We start from the raw sequence: 14671 nt of genomic DNA, 5'->3' as shown, positions 1-14671 counted from the left end.
ACATTATCTTTGGACCCCATGATTCGCAATATGGTTAGCACTGGCCCTCGCGTTGTATTCCGTAAGGTGGCAACTTTGGGTAATTCCCTTTCCCCAAGTATGTTACGCCCCAAAAAGGCATATAGAAATGTATCATCACTCTTTCCCAAATTGTTAGGGTCTTACAAATGTGGACGTTGCAAGATTTGTCCCCAAATGACCAAATCCACACATTTCTCCAATCATGATGCAAGTTTAAGATTAAATCATTCCTTTCTTGTCAAACTGAATTTGTTGTTTATCTTTTGATATGTCAGTGCAGCAAACAATACGTCGGTCTCACTAGTAGAGTGCTTAAGATTCGCATCTTGGAGCACCTGAGACTGATACGTAATAGAGATATGCTGCACCCAGTATCAAAACATTTCAACACCTGTCCATTGGGTTCAGTGGGATCCTTACAATGTATAACGCTTGAGCATATTCCCCTACCCTCACGTGGAGGTGACTGTACCTGTCCGGGGCTCCTGCAACCGGGTACAGCAAAACAACTGAAGAAGACCCGTCTGCGTCAAGCGCCAAAGTCGAAGCAATGGCGTCCTCTTCCTAATAGGAGGGTCTCCCTCTGGCGATCTCACCACACAGACAGTCTCTTATCTGTGATGAGGTAGATCTGATCCCAGACCTCACTTGTTACCTTGTCAGAGCCACGCAGCTCACTCGCTGTGTCCCTGACTTAACTAACTGCTAAAGGGCAAAGTCCCTAACTGCAGGGGCCTTCCCCAAAAGCAGCCACAAACTAGGATGAGTAGGGGCCTAGGGGGTTTTCTGGCCTAGTGCAGGGGCCACGTGTTCCCTGCCCTGACACACCCTCCCCTATCTGTGTCCCAGCTCCTACTGACCATCCTTCCTCTGCGCTCCAAATGTATCTTTCCCCAGCAGGAGAATCTGGCCCTGCCATTGGTTCCCTGGCGTCACCTGAGATCTAGCCCCTGGGGCTGCTGGGAGTTGTAGTTCCCCATAGAGCTTTTGTATCATTGGGGCCGCGTGCGCGATCTGTACTGCGCATGCGCGAGTCTCCCGGTACCTGCACACACGTGTAATGGCCGCTGCACCGCCCTAACTGCGCATTCGCGAACTGGGGCTGGCCCTGCGCTACGGAGCGCCTCTGCAGCCACTTCTCCCTCACTGTAATGGCCGCCACATCGCGTCTGCGCATGCGCGAGCCTATCGCCAACCTCAAGATGGCCGCCGTGTCGCTTCTGTGCATGCGCAAGCCTCCGCGCATGCATGGACACAACAAAGATGGCGGTGCCCTGCCTCCGACACCGCCGAGTGCGCTCGGTGGCACACTCGCCCGCTCAGAAGCCCCCACCCTGGCGGAGGTAAGGGAGAGGGAGGCAATGAACCGGGGAGCCAGAGGGGACCTGGCTACATTTATATATATATAATATATAGTATATATATATATAGTAATGGAATAGTTGTATTTTTTTTCGTCTCTCCTATCATGTGGATATTAACGATTCAGGCCCTACGCAAGTCTCCACACATTATCATGACCTAGCCCCTATCATATGAAGGGGAAATGGGCGGAATAGGTAAGGTAACCCACCTGCCCTGAGCGCCCCTATTGGGTAAAGTATCGTGACGTCACACCTCCCGCCAGTTTCAGAAGTCGTTTGATTGGCTGAGGGTCCGCGCTCTACCGCGAGTTAAAAAATAAATAAATAAAAAAAGAAACGCGAGGAAAGGGCCGGCTCGTGCTTCTCTTCTGCGTTTGGTTCCGCGTTGTGGCGGGCAGAATCAGAAGCGCGCGTTGCGTGTATGGGCGCGAGGCTCCCGCGGCCGTCGGTTTCTTTTTGAATCTCGGAGTCGGACGGTTGGATGCTGCGTTCTGCCGGTTATTTCTACACCTTGGAGTGCCCGTTCACACCGTGTCAGGGCTCCGGGAGCTGCGAGCGCCCGCACTGTCAGTTCAGCCATGCACCCTCCGGGGCGGGAGGAACCGGAGGGGATAGTGACGAGGCGGCAGCAGCAGTATCTCACACCGCCGCCGGTCCTCCCCGGGAAGCCGCGGGTGAGAAAGGACCGTGTTGCCAAAGTACACCATGCTAAGATTACTCACATGCCTGTTATACTTTCCCCGCACCACGGCTACTACACCTTTCTCTTGAGTGTTGGGTATATGAGTCCCCTGATGCAGTGGGTTCACCAGTGCTTTGGCGTGACTGGTATTTGAGTACCATGTGGGTACACTACATGTTTGTGTCCTGCCAGACCAGCTGTAGCTATTAAAGTGTGTGTGTTGCATAGCAAATAACAATACTTGTTGTTCGGGTCCTGTAAGACTTGCTGTATCTATTAACCCTTTGAGTGCCCCAGGACATAGCTACTGTACTACGTCATGTGGTCTGACACCCCAGGGTCCCTTGATGTTGCTATGTCCCAAAATCCCGTTTTGCTTTTGCTAAAGGAGCGCAGGATGCAATCTGCTCTGTGAAGGAATGGCAGCAGCCGCAGGCACAAAATGGTTAAACAGTTTGTGTATGTGTGGTATATAGATCAGTGGGTGTACATTACTTGGGGGTGCTTGAAGGAGCGGCTCAGTGAGCGACTGGCACTGAGTTTGAAGCAGGGGAACCTGGTTCAATTCCCAGTGTCGGCTCCTTGTGACCATGGGCAAGTCATTTTTATCTCCCTGTGCCTCAGGCACCAAAAACATAGATTGTAAGCTCCACGGGGCATGGACTGGTGCCTGCAAAATGTAAAAACTAGCAGCGCTATACAAGAACATGCTATTATTTATTACGTAGTGGTCCTTACAGTATTTATAGGTACAAAGTGTTGGAGGGTGTAACATGATGGGTATGCTAGTGCAGGAAGCTCAAACTTTTTGAGCTGCACCTCCCCCCCCCCCCTGCCTGCTTCCCTCGCTTTTGCGCCCGTCACTGATACTAGGGTTTTTGTTCACTTTCATATGGACGCTTGTATATAGTCCATATAGTGTATGGTGATGATGACTGATGTCGCATATGATGAACTGACTAAATGTAGGTTTGGATAAACATGGAAACTGTCATGCGCTCTGGAGGATAGTCTCTGTATCCGTGGGTATGAATGAAGCCACTAGGGAGCGGGTTGTGAGAGATAAATGTGGACCACTGGGGTTGATCGTGGCTGGGAGGGAAAAAACCCTTACCTCAAGGTTGCTCCGATCTGGGTCCGTTCTCTCCTTGGCTCCGCTGCTCCTGCGTGCTGCCGTAGGAATGTAGAGTAGTTAGAGAGGAAATGCGGCGCCACAGCATGCGGCAAGGATCCAGGCGACTTCCAGTTTGTAGACAAAAAACTTTATTCACCTTCACACACACAAAGAACCAGGCTACACCTCGATCTCCCCCTCAACGCGTTTCACGCTATAGAGCAGCGCTTCGTATTGGAGTGGGGAGAAGAGGTCTGTACCAGAACATTTAAAGTAAAAAAAGCCCGCGAAAACTGACTCATTAAATATTTAACCCCTTATCACATATATGCATCAAAACAGCTGAGAGAATACTCTATAGTGGTGATCATACTAACCCATATGCATATAACTGGTTGATCACACTTATTGTTATAAATGTAAAAAGACATATCCAAATTACCCAAGCTGTAATAAATGCAATATTAAGAGAGGGATATAATGAAATAAAACCGTTACAACTATCCCCTGTGGTACTGGCAGCATTGACAAATAATGTTCGTACATATCTTGTACAAGAAAGGACCCTTTATATCTCAGCAACTGCATATGACTAACTCTAGATATTACATAAGGTCAATCCAGAGATAGGGAACCAATACATATTAATCTGTGTCAATAAAAAAAGCCAATAAGACATAGAGGGTGGAATAGGATGGGGAAGGGAGGGGGGAGGGAGGAAGGGGAAAACGAGGGGGCATACGCAAATACCACACAAGTGGTTAACAGTGTAAAGTTCAGCATTACTGTCAATTCAAACACAAATATAAAATACAAAAGACAATTGAGCTTGATGCATGGGACTAACAAGTTATTATAAAAAACATCTTAGATCGGGCCTTTGAATCAGCCCTAAACACAGATAGAGTCCCTGATTGCCATCGATAGGAGTCAATCCAGACAAACTAGCTCTGCAGGAAGTGCCGATGCATCCTACTTTATTACTGGGTACAGTGAGCAAGCTGGTGCTATTAAATCCATAATTAAGAAACATTGGGGCACATTATCTTTGGACCCCATGATTCGCAATATGGTTAGCACTGGCCCTCGCGTTGTATTTTGTAAGGCTACAACTTTGGGTAATTCCCTTTCCCCAAGTATGTTACGCCCCAAAAAGGCATAAAGAAATGTCATCACTCTTTCCCAAATTGTTAGGGTCTTACAAATGTGGACGTTGCAAGATTTGTCCCCAAATGACCAAATCCACACATTTCTCCAATCATGATGAAACACGCAAGTTTAAGATTAAATCATTCCTTTCTTGTCAAACTGAATTTGTTGTTTATCTTTTGATATGTCAGTGCAGCAAACAATACGTCGGTCTCACTAGTAGAGTGCTTAAGATTCGCATCTTGGAGCACCTGAGACTGATACGTAATAGAGATATGCTGCACTCAGTATCAAAACATTTCAACACCTGTCCATTGGGTTCAGTGGGATCCTTACAATGTATAGCGCTTGAGCATTTTCCCCTACCCTCACGTGGAGGTGATAGGGTTAAAATCTTGCACCAGCGAGAAGCATATTGGATCTTTACATTAAATACTAAGGGAAAAAGGGGACGATAGACAGCACACTGATAGTGTTAAATTTATGCAATTGCAGGGTGCATGGAACAAGCAGCTTGCAAAAGCACCAGGAGTCCACAACAGTCAATAAAACCCTCTGTGGCTCTGCTCCTCGTGCTAGTGTGGAGTGCTGAGGGCCTCAGCACTCCGCACGAGGAGCAGAGCCACAGAGGGTTTGATTACTGTTTTCATTTGCTTTTCCCATTAAACTTTTATTGACTGTTGTGGACTCCTGGTGCTTTTTTGCAAGCTGCTTTTTTGCAAGCTGTGTTCAGCCTTTACTGTACTATTGCCAACAGTGTCTTGTGGTACTTGAACTACTGGCATTGACTTTAATGGATTCTTGCTGCCCTGCTATTAGCTGTATTTAGCCTACACTGCATGATTACTATCTATTTTCAGGGGTGTCTGATTTGACCAGTTATAGGGGAAGGGAGGCTTAGGGAAGTACCTCTGGAACCTTTTGGACCAGGGGGAATGGGCCAGATGAAGAGGTAGTCCCTCGAAACGTCGCCCCCCTAGCATACTTTCCGTTCTCTGTTTTTTGTGTATATTCCTTGTTTCATGTTTTTTTCCCCTTTTCCTTTCCCCTCCCCCCCCCCACCCCTCACTTTGTGACATGCCCATTTGTGACACTGGTTTCTGCAAACACATTTGATTTATTTCTGGTTTGTTTTATTATTTAAATGTATTTTCTGCATTACAACTGTTTTCATCACTTAGCTATTAGACAGTGAGTGCTGGTACTTACGTAGATTTGTTTTACATTAAATACACTGCAACCCAATGGACTTAATACGAATTGGGATTTGATATGTTTTTTATACTTTGTTAGTCCCATGCATCAAGCTCAATTGTCTTTTTTGTATTTTATATTTTTGTTCGAATTGACAGTAATGCTGAACTTTACACTGTTAACCACTAGTGTGGTATTTGCCTATGCCCCCTCGTTTTTCCCTCCTTTCCTTCTCTCTTTCCCCCCCCCTTTCCCCTCCCCCCCTTTTCCCCTCCCCCCCTTTTCCCCTCCCCCCCTTTTCCCCTCCCCCCCCTTTTCCCCTCCCCCCTTCCCCCCTCCCCCCCTTTTCCCCTCCCCCCCTTTTCCCCTCCCCCCCTTTTCCCTCCCCCCTTTTCCCCTCCCCCCCTTTTCCCCTCCTCCCTTTCCACCCCCCCCCTCCCCCTTCCTTTCCTTCCCCATCCTATTCCACCCTCTGTCTTATTGGTTTTTTTTATTGACACAGATTAATATGTATTGGTTCCCTATCTCTGGATTGACCTTATGTAATATCTAGAGTTAGTCATATGCAGTTGCTGAGATATAAAGGGTCCTTTCTTGTACAAGATATGTACGAACATTATTTGTCAATGCTGCCAGTACCACAGGGGATAGTTGTAACGGTTTTATTTCATTATATCCCTGTTTTAATATTGCATTTATTACAGCTTGGGTAATTTGGATATGTCTTTTTACATTTATAACAATAAGTGTGATCAACCAGTTATATGCATATGGGTTAGTATGATCACCACTATAGAGTATTCTCTCAGCTGTTTTGATGCATATATGTGATAAGGGGTTAAATATTTAATGAGTCAGTTTTCGCGGGCTTTTTTTACTTTAAATGTTCTGGTACAGACCTCTTCTCCCCACTCCAATACGAAGCGCTGCTCTATAGCGTGAAACGCGTTGAGGGGGAGATCGAGGTGTAGCCTGGTTCTTTGTGTGTGTGAAGGTGAATAAAGTTTTTTGTCTACAAACCGAAAGTCGCCTGGATCCTTGCCGCATGCTGTGGCGCCGCATTTCCTCTCTAACTAAATGTAGGTTTGGCACAGTGAGGATTGGTGTGCTGACAAGAGATGGACACTTTTTTCAAATTATTTATTTATATATTTTTTGCCGTATTGGTACGACCGGTTCCTTTGGTCTGTGGATTTCAGCGTATCGATCTCATCTAGATTGGATTGAAGTGTTCTGTTCAATGCAGGAAAATGAAAAGGGTGTTTTTGGGTAACGATAAAAATCTAAATTCAGTTATGTCTGGGGAACTCAACAATATATTTAAACGTTTGAGAAGTGTAAAAGGTGCTTCCAGACATTATACAGTGTCATTTTCTCTCCTATCCCTGGCATTTCTTCCTCAGTCTCGATGACAGCTGAGCTTTCCTAAATAGGGAATGAATCACTGCTTTGCTACTTCAGTCGTCATTCTCAGAGCTCCAAAAGGAAGGGATAAGAGGATCTGCTTTTTCAAATTGTCACTATCGGGAGGGAGTAGGTAGCCTCTCTCTGGCTTGTGACAAGACTCCCCTGACAAGTGTTTCCCTGACTGGGCGTGGCTTGGGGAGACTAAGCCATTCTGAATTGGGGGACCTGAATATAATCTGCTCCGTAATTCGTGCCCACTATGGTGTAGATCAAAATCGCACTCTACAATTCAGCACAACATCCCAAATGAAAGAATAGGGATATTTAGGGTAGCTCTGAGAGAGCTGTAGGTTTAGCACCATTGATTTAAACTGCATAGACAAGATCTCAGTTGTTATGATGTCTTTTAACCGAAGGGCAGGTCCATACTGCCGCCGAGCGCGATAACATTGCCTAAAGGCATTGATCACACCCATAGACCGGGTGGGCGCAAGCAGGAGGGGGCGCGTGCGTTGCGCAATAAATCAGTTGAAGCTGATTTCTGGCACCACAGGCAGGTCACGTGAGCGGTTCGCCCAATGAGGGCGAACCAGCTCCGTGGCACGTTCAACATGGACACAAGACGTCACAGCCGTCACACGCCTCTGTGTGGGTGAAGGCTGTATGGCCTTCGCCCAATTCTGTCTACTTAAACTAACAGCATTCTGTTAGTCATTGTAACCAAACTATACCTAGCGTATTTAAGGCGAATCCCATTTGCAACAATGGTCATATTTTCTAGGTTTGATCAGATTTGTGTGGTAAGGCAAGATCCCATGTCATTTTCTGTTCATGCAGCAATCACTACTTCTTTTTTTTTTTTTTTGTAGCATTTAAACTGTGTTGTCCCCATGGAGCTGAACACTATTTTCAGCTCTGGAAGACTCCCTGGTTCCCAAGATATTTACCTTTTTAATGTACCAGTGTTTCTGGTTCCTTTCATGAAATCAGTGATTATCCAAGCCTCGTTCTGGCCAATAGGAAATAAGGGACTTGTTCAGCCTAACCTTAAAACTAATTTGCCAGATTTATCCTAACGAGCACTGTCCTGAAAATGTGAGAGAAACTCTCTCAACTATATAAGGGAGAGGAAGGAGGTGATAGAGCTAGTTGCTGGGTAAATAGAAACCTTGAATGCATATACATGGAAGTACTAGGATGGATATATATATATATATTTATGTATTTATAATGTATCTTCTTCTTTTTTTTATTTTTTTTTATTTTATTAGTCTTAAACATTTTCTAAGAATTATTTAACTTTTTTATAAAAGGCTTTCTTCTTCGACATTGTGCCAGGACAAACAAATGGGGATTCCCCCAGCCAAGGGCTGAGGTGTAGGACAAAACTTGAAACAATTTGGGTTTCCTCAGCTGTATAAGGCTCAAAAGAGAAGAGTGCACTGGAGATTAGTAAACCGTATGAAATGTTGCTATAAAAAAGGTATATGAACACTTACAATTAAAATTGCATAAGTGAATGAAGGACAATAGTCCAGGGTGAAATCCTGGAGTCGTAGGTAAACGTATGCTATGCATTGCTCCACGTGCTGGATCCTTTGCGGTGTTTTACCGTATCGGACACTTTCGGCTGAGTCCATACAGCCTTCGCGTGTGTGGAGGCATGCGCGTCCTTGACGTCACCCACGTGAAGCGGGTGCGTTTTTCGGACATGCTAGATGTGCCGTTGGGGGGAGGGGCGCGTCGGTTACGTCACGGAGGCGGTTTGCCATCATTGGGCGAACCGCTCATGTGACCTGCCCGTCGCGCCGAGAAATCGGTTGCAACTGATTCCTTGCGCAACGCATGCCCCCTCCTGCTGTTGTGCGATCAATGCCTTAAGGCAATGTGCACGGTCTGCGGCAGCATGGACTTGGCCTTCTTGTTGTGCCTCTTACAGGATATATACATGCATCAACCAATTCCTGGCTTGTTAAACAACCAGATGTTGTAAGTTGTGCAATGTAACCGCTAAGCGTTTAGCACTGCTGTGCTTTATCAGGGGGTGAGATGCACAACCATGTCTGTCTTAAGTACCTCTTCTGGCTAATCAATGGCCTTATTAGTAAATGTAACAAGATGCAGTTTGTTTATATAAAAAACACATACGAGTGAAGATGTTAAACCATGCCCAATAGCACTCCGTTTTGACACTCATATGCAAATATATATATTGTGGTTACTTTGGGGGTATATAAATTAGGAGCTTACTGGTTTTCTCTGTTTTGCAAGATGTTAAACCACACATATTCAAAAATGTGATGTGTAAAAGTCAGAATAAAAATGGAATTTATTGGTGATAAAATACCTTTAAATTAATTCTATTGCACTGATTAGTGATTAGTACAAAAATGTAATACATAAAAATATATATTTATTAATGTACATGTATGTATTACTTATTTTGTACATATAATCACTCCAATTAATGTTACACCACAATCCGTGTGCACACACACACACACACACACCACCAACAACAAACTCCATTTTTATTCTAACTTTCACACATCACTTTTTTGAATACGGATGGTTTAACATCTCCACTTGTATGTTTCTTAAAAAAAACAAAATCGGTTTAGTAACTTACTAATAAGGCCATTGATTAGATCTATTTTGTTTGGCCCGAAGGGGTCCTTAAGACAGACATGAAGATGTGTACGTTACCCCCTAATGAAACACAGTTGTGCGAAACACTTAGCGGTTACGTTGCACAACTTCCTTTTGCACAACATCAGGTTGTTTAGCAAGGCAGGATTTGGTTAATTTATGCATACATCCTGTAACAGGCACAAGAAGGAAGTGTCCAATACTGTCTTAGGCCTTAAGGCAATGATCGTGACCATAGACCATGCGTGCGCCAGCGCGAAGAGGTGCACAAGAAATCTGATCCATTTGATTCCATGGCGTGATGACCTGGTCACATAAGTGGTTCGCCCAATGAGGGTGAGCCAGCACCGTGACGTCATGGACACTCCTCCCCGTCGCGTCTACCCATGCCACAAAACGCGGCCGCTAAAACGTGGGTGGCTTCACGTACGGATGCGAGCGCGAGGTCACCGTAGACCTAGCCATACACAGCAAAAGCTCCAGCACGCACAGCACTGCATAGGATACTTTGGCTGCGCTTATAGTGCCTGGCGATGCGACATCGCTTCAAAACAAATCAATTGAATCCGTTGCATGCGCTTATGGTAAGCGCGACGTCGCAACCTAAAATTTTGAAGCCAGTTAAGTTTTATTTTTTTATTTTGAGACAGTCGCAACCGGACTGTCTCTAAACCAGAGTGCTGCCCTCCTTGGTGACGTCACTGGCCTTAAAACTAAAGTTTAACTTTCGCCAGTGGCGGGTGACGTCATCGGTCGCGTCGTCGGCACTATAAACGCGGCTTTACCTGTGACTTCAGGATTTCAGCCTTGGCGATTGTCATTCATTGACGTACGCAATTTTAATTGTAAGTGTTCATCTACTTTTTTTTATTTTTTATCCACAATACATACGGTTTACTGATCGCTGGTACTCTGTATCCTTCTGTTTTTGGGAGATATCCGGTGTGTGACGCCCATGGGCGTTTTGAAGTTCTCAAACACTGCTGACACAAGAACAGGCTACGTTTATAACCTGTTGAGGCAATTAGCTGTATAAGGTTCTCTTCTTCACAAGTTATTTTTGTTCTGTCTTTTAAACCTTGTGAGGAGAGAACCTAGCCCCTTAATTTTGAAAGGGAGCTTTTGGTGGTAGGTTCATACAGGGGTTTCCCGTTCACTGCCTTTCCCTCACGCAGGCACAGTTGCTTCCTTGGGACCAATATATAGCCACTGTGGGATGAGTGGTACACTTTAGCATGGCCCAAATTTAATTTATACTGGCATAGGAACAGACTTTCTGAACAATAATTTCTTTTAGTCCTTCCCTCATAGTACAACGTTCTCTCCTTCATGGCTTTTTTTACATTTGGTTTTCTTAGCATGTCTGTTTTTATGCGGTCTGTTTTATTTCTCGACTAGATGGATAGGTGACGGAGAAGAGCAGGAAGCTTTACATCAGGGTAGATAAACCTGATTCACTGGAAGTTTTGTCCTAACCCCAGCTATGTGGGGTTTAGTCCAATTTGTGTTGGCACTGAAGGAGTAGAAGAAATTGAATACTCTGTAAGAAATGTCCCTTTTTGTTCAGTTTTGGGAGACACTATAAAGTACAATAATCAGAACAAATCATTTTGTCTTGGAAATAGTGGTTAAGATTTAGATCGTATATAAAGGGCAACTTGGAGGTTTTGATGTGTATTAGTTACAAGTTGGAAAATCTGACAAATTTATTTTCATGCTAACCATTCTAGGCAGAAACATGCAGGAGCTGGAGAGAATCAACAAAGCAATTGAGGCAGTAAAAAATGAAGTTGAAGAAAAGCAGAAGAAACTTTTGCTGTACAAAAATGTGACACCTGGCATAACGAAGTGCATTGCACCCAAAATTGATAGCAATAGCAATATTTTGTCGCATCTCGACGATGATCAGCATACTATAGTGTTGAAAAAGAGGTATAATTTGACTTCGGCTGCCAGCAATACAAAGAAAGGAATTCATTCGATACATAGCAAGAAATATGTGATTGACCGAAGCTGTCCAGCCACTGATCTTGAGTATGACCCATTGCTTAATTATTCTGCAGGCCTACTTGGGTCCACCGCAAAAGAAAGTGAAAGCAAGTCTAAATCAAAGTGTGATGAACACCCAGTAGATATTCCTCACAAGAAACCTAGAGCTATATCTCCAATAAGGCTGGAAATAAAACTTCAAGAATCTGATGATGAAGATGTACTTGTTATCGATGCCCCACCACTACAGGTAGTTTCTAAGAAGCCAAGAGCAATGAAGTTTCATGAGAGTGAAGAAAAAAGTTTGCCCATATGTGATGAAAGGCAGCCGGAAATTGCTGATAATGAAGTTCCTTTACGTAACACAGTGGAAAAAATTGACTTTATTTCTCTAATGGATCAAGTCATTGATGCAAATAAAACCTTCGATGCTGAAAAAGAATCAAAACCAGCAGCTGTATCGCCAAAAATATATTCACCTAATAGTATACATTGTAAAGTAAGCCATAATCAAACCATTGGTCACCAGCATACTACAGTTTCAACTGACATAAATACAGTCTCTGTGGATTTTCAATTAATAGAACAAAAAGAAACTAAAGCCGATGGTCCGATCAATGATTTGTCTGTAAAATGCAAACAAAACATTCAGGAACAAACCCAAATAGAAGGTAACGAAGCACCTTACATCACAGTCCCAAAATCTAATTGTCAAATCAACAATTTATCCTTCTTGCTTCACGAAAAGTGCTTGAAACAAAACCAGCAATTTCTCAAGGATGTCAAAGATATTGGGACCATTGTTAAAAACATATCAACAGACTTGTCAACATTTGATGAGACTGTTTCAGTAGAGTCAAATGCAATAACAAATACTGCTACTACTAAAAAATGTCAAGATACTCTGTTTTCAGCAAAAGAAAATGACTTGATTGTTTTGGATTCATCATCTGAAGTGTCCGAGGACTCGGACGTTGACATTGGAATTTCAGATTCAGATGATCCAATGGAGGAATGCCGGAGAATTTTCAATGAATTTGCTGAAAGTGAAACGAACAGAGAAGATTCAAAGCAGGTATTGTGCTCTCATTCTTTTAGAGTTCTTAACTTTTTCTCGTTTGAATTACAGGCAAAAAAGTATTCATAATTTTAAAGCTCAAGTGGGAAGTCACAAGATATTTTGACAAATAACTTGTATTCTATATGGTTGTCAGAAGGGACCCTCCATTATGTAGTTTTTCTAAAAAATAAGTAAATATCCTCTGCTGTTCATCACGGGCAACGCTATCTCTAAGTGTAAATTCCCAGTATATAACGTACTCTTCAAAATTTTAAGTGGTCTATGCACTTCTGCCTAAAGATTTTGAAGAGAACTTGAGGATACATGAGCAAAGTTGGCCCATAATTTGACATTTTCCAACTTTTGAGCGTGACCTGAGCAGGTACCCAACTATCGTAAGATATTGTTGATTGATTTATATGTTGTGTTTTGAGGTGATCTCCTGGTTTGTACTTGAGTGTAAATCCTGTCGCTTTTAAACATTATGAACTGAGTTGCCTTAGGCTGCGCTTATAGTGCCGGCTACGGATGACGTCTCCCGTCTCCGTAGCCCAAGCGAAAGTAGTAAGACCGTGCTTATAGTGCCGGCGACGCGAATTTGCCCGAAAACAAACGCATTTGCAAAAACCCGCCGCAGGCAAAATTTGATTTTTCAAGGGCCGTCGCGTCACCTTGAACAAATCAAATTGCAGGAATCCCGCGATGCGGCCGACCGGCGAAAGATAACTTGCGACGGGTGACGTCACCCATCGTATCGCCGTGGCCATCGGCGGCACTATAGGCAAAGCCTAATTTGGGTTTGGGAGACGTCTCTAGCTACAAGGGGAGTGGCAGAAGGCAGAGGGGTGGGGACAAGAGCAAGGGGGAAGGCTGAAATGGAGAGGAGTTGTAATTTCTGTTTGTATGCTGAATTTACAGTACTTTTACTTTAAATTACGGGAGAATTTACTATTTTAAAGTTGTTCATATAGTGTGTTTCACTTGAGGCCCACACACCACACACACAATCAGAGCCGCCAACAGAAATCATGGGGCCCAGGACAAATTAAAGGAGCAGCCCCCCCCCAACCCATAGCACACCTACCACGGAAAAACAAATGTTAGCATACAACTTTTACTTAACCCCCCAATACATATAAAAATACACCCCCAACCCTCCAATACATATGAAATACAACCCCAACAATAAAACGCTGCACCCGGTGCCGGGTCTCTCGGCAGCGGCGGAAGTCAGCTGGTCTAAGCTTCCGCCTCGCCGCGTGAGAGGGAGGCCCGGCGCACACACGAGCAGCCATTGTGGGACTGAGAGGTGGCTGCAGCGGGGCAGGGCCGGCTGCAACTGCTGTGACGTGCAGCCGGGCCCCTGCCACCGCCAGCCCCCTGCAGTCCCTCCATCCGCTGGGCTACCGGCCCCCGCAGTCCCGCCAGCTGCCGCCACCCCCCCACCCCCGCAGTCCTGCTGGGCCATCGCCACCCCCCTCCCCCCCCCGCAGTCCCGCCAGCCGCTGGGCCACCGCCCCCCATCACCAGCCACCGGCCCCCCCACCACCACCACCACACCTCCCCCCTGCAGCTACTGGCCTAACCTGTGATAATCCCCAAGGCAAGCCTGATTTGTATATGTATTGAGGGTGTATTTTTATATATGTATTGGGGGGGAGTGGGGTATATTTGTATATGTATTGGGGGGGGAGTTGGGTATTTTTAGATGTATTGGGGGGGGGGGTGTGTTTTTGTATGTATTGGGGGGTTAAGTAAAAGTTACGCGCTAAAAAAATATTTCTGTGGTAGGTGCGCTAAGGGTTGGGGGGGGGAGGGGTCTGCTCCTTTCATTTGTCCTGGGCCCCATGATTTCTGTTGGCGGCCCTGATCTCACACACACTCAATCCCACACACACAATCACACACACACACAATCCCACACACACACACACAATCACACACACACACACAATCCCACACACAATCCCACACACACACACAATCCCACACACACACACAATCCCACACACACACACACACACAATCCCACACACACACAC

The 14671-nt window shown here is 44.9% G+C and overlaps 1 protein-coding gene across 4 annotated transcripts in view; it reads left to right on the top strand.

The window, feature by feature from the left end:
- The first annotated feature begins 1742 nt into the window (after positions 1-1742).
- Positions 1743-14671, top strand: part of LOC142492712 (RNA exonuclease 1 homolog) — a 74644-nt gene continuing 61715 nt past the window's right edge. For 2 of the 4 annotated variants that reach the window (XR_012800888.1, XM_075595629.1), the window contains exons 1-2: positions 1743-2083; positions 11311-12644. Coding sequence is in view for 3 of the 4 variants with exons in the window: in XM_075595629.1 (XP_075451744.1) it covers positions 1867-2083; positions 11311-12644 (1551 nt within the window). In the remaining variant the exon portion in view is untranslated. The remainder of the gene's footprint in view (positions 2084-11310; positions 12645-14671) is intronic. The other 2 variants (XM_075595605.1, XM_075595615.1) reach the window with 2 other exon arrangements.

The sequence above is a fragment of the Ascaphus truei genome, chromosome 1 (assembly GCF_040206685.1).
Source record: "Ascaphus truei isolate aAscTru1 chromosome 1, aAscTru1.hap1, whole genome shotgun sequence".
Classification (NCBI taxonomy): Eukaryota; Metazoa; Chordata; class Amphibia; order Anura; family Ascaphidae; genus Ascaphus; species Ascaphus truei.
Note: the sequence above shows the minus strand (reverse complement) of the source record. Positions and strands in the feature narration are given on the sequence as shown.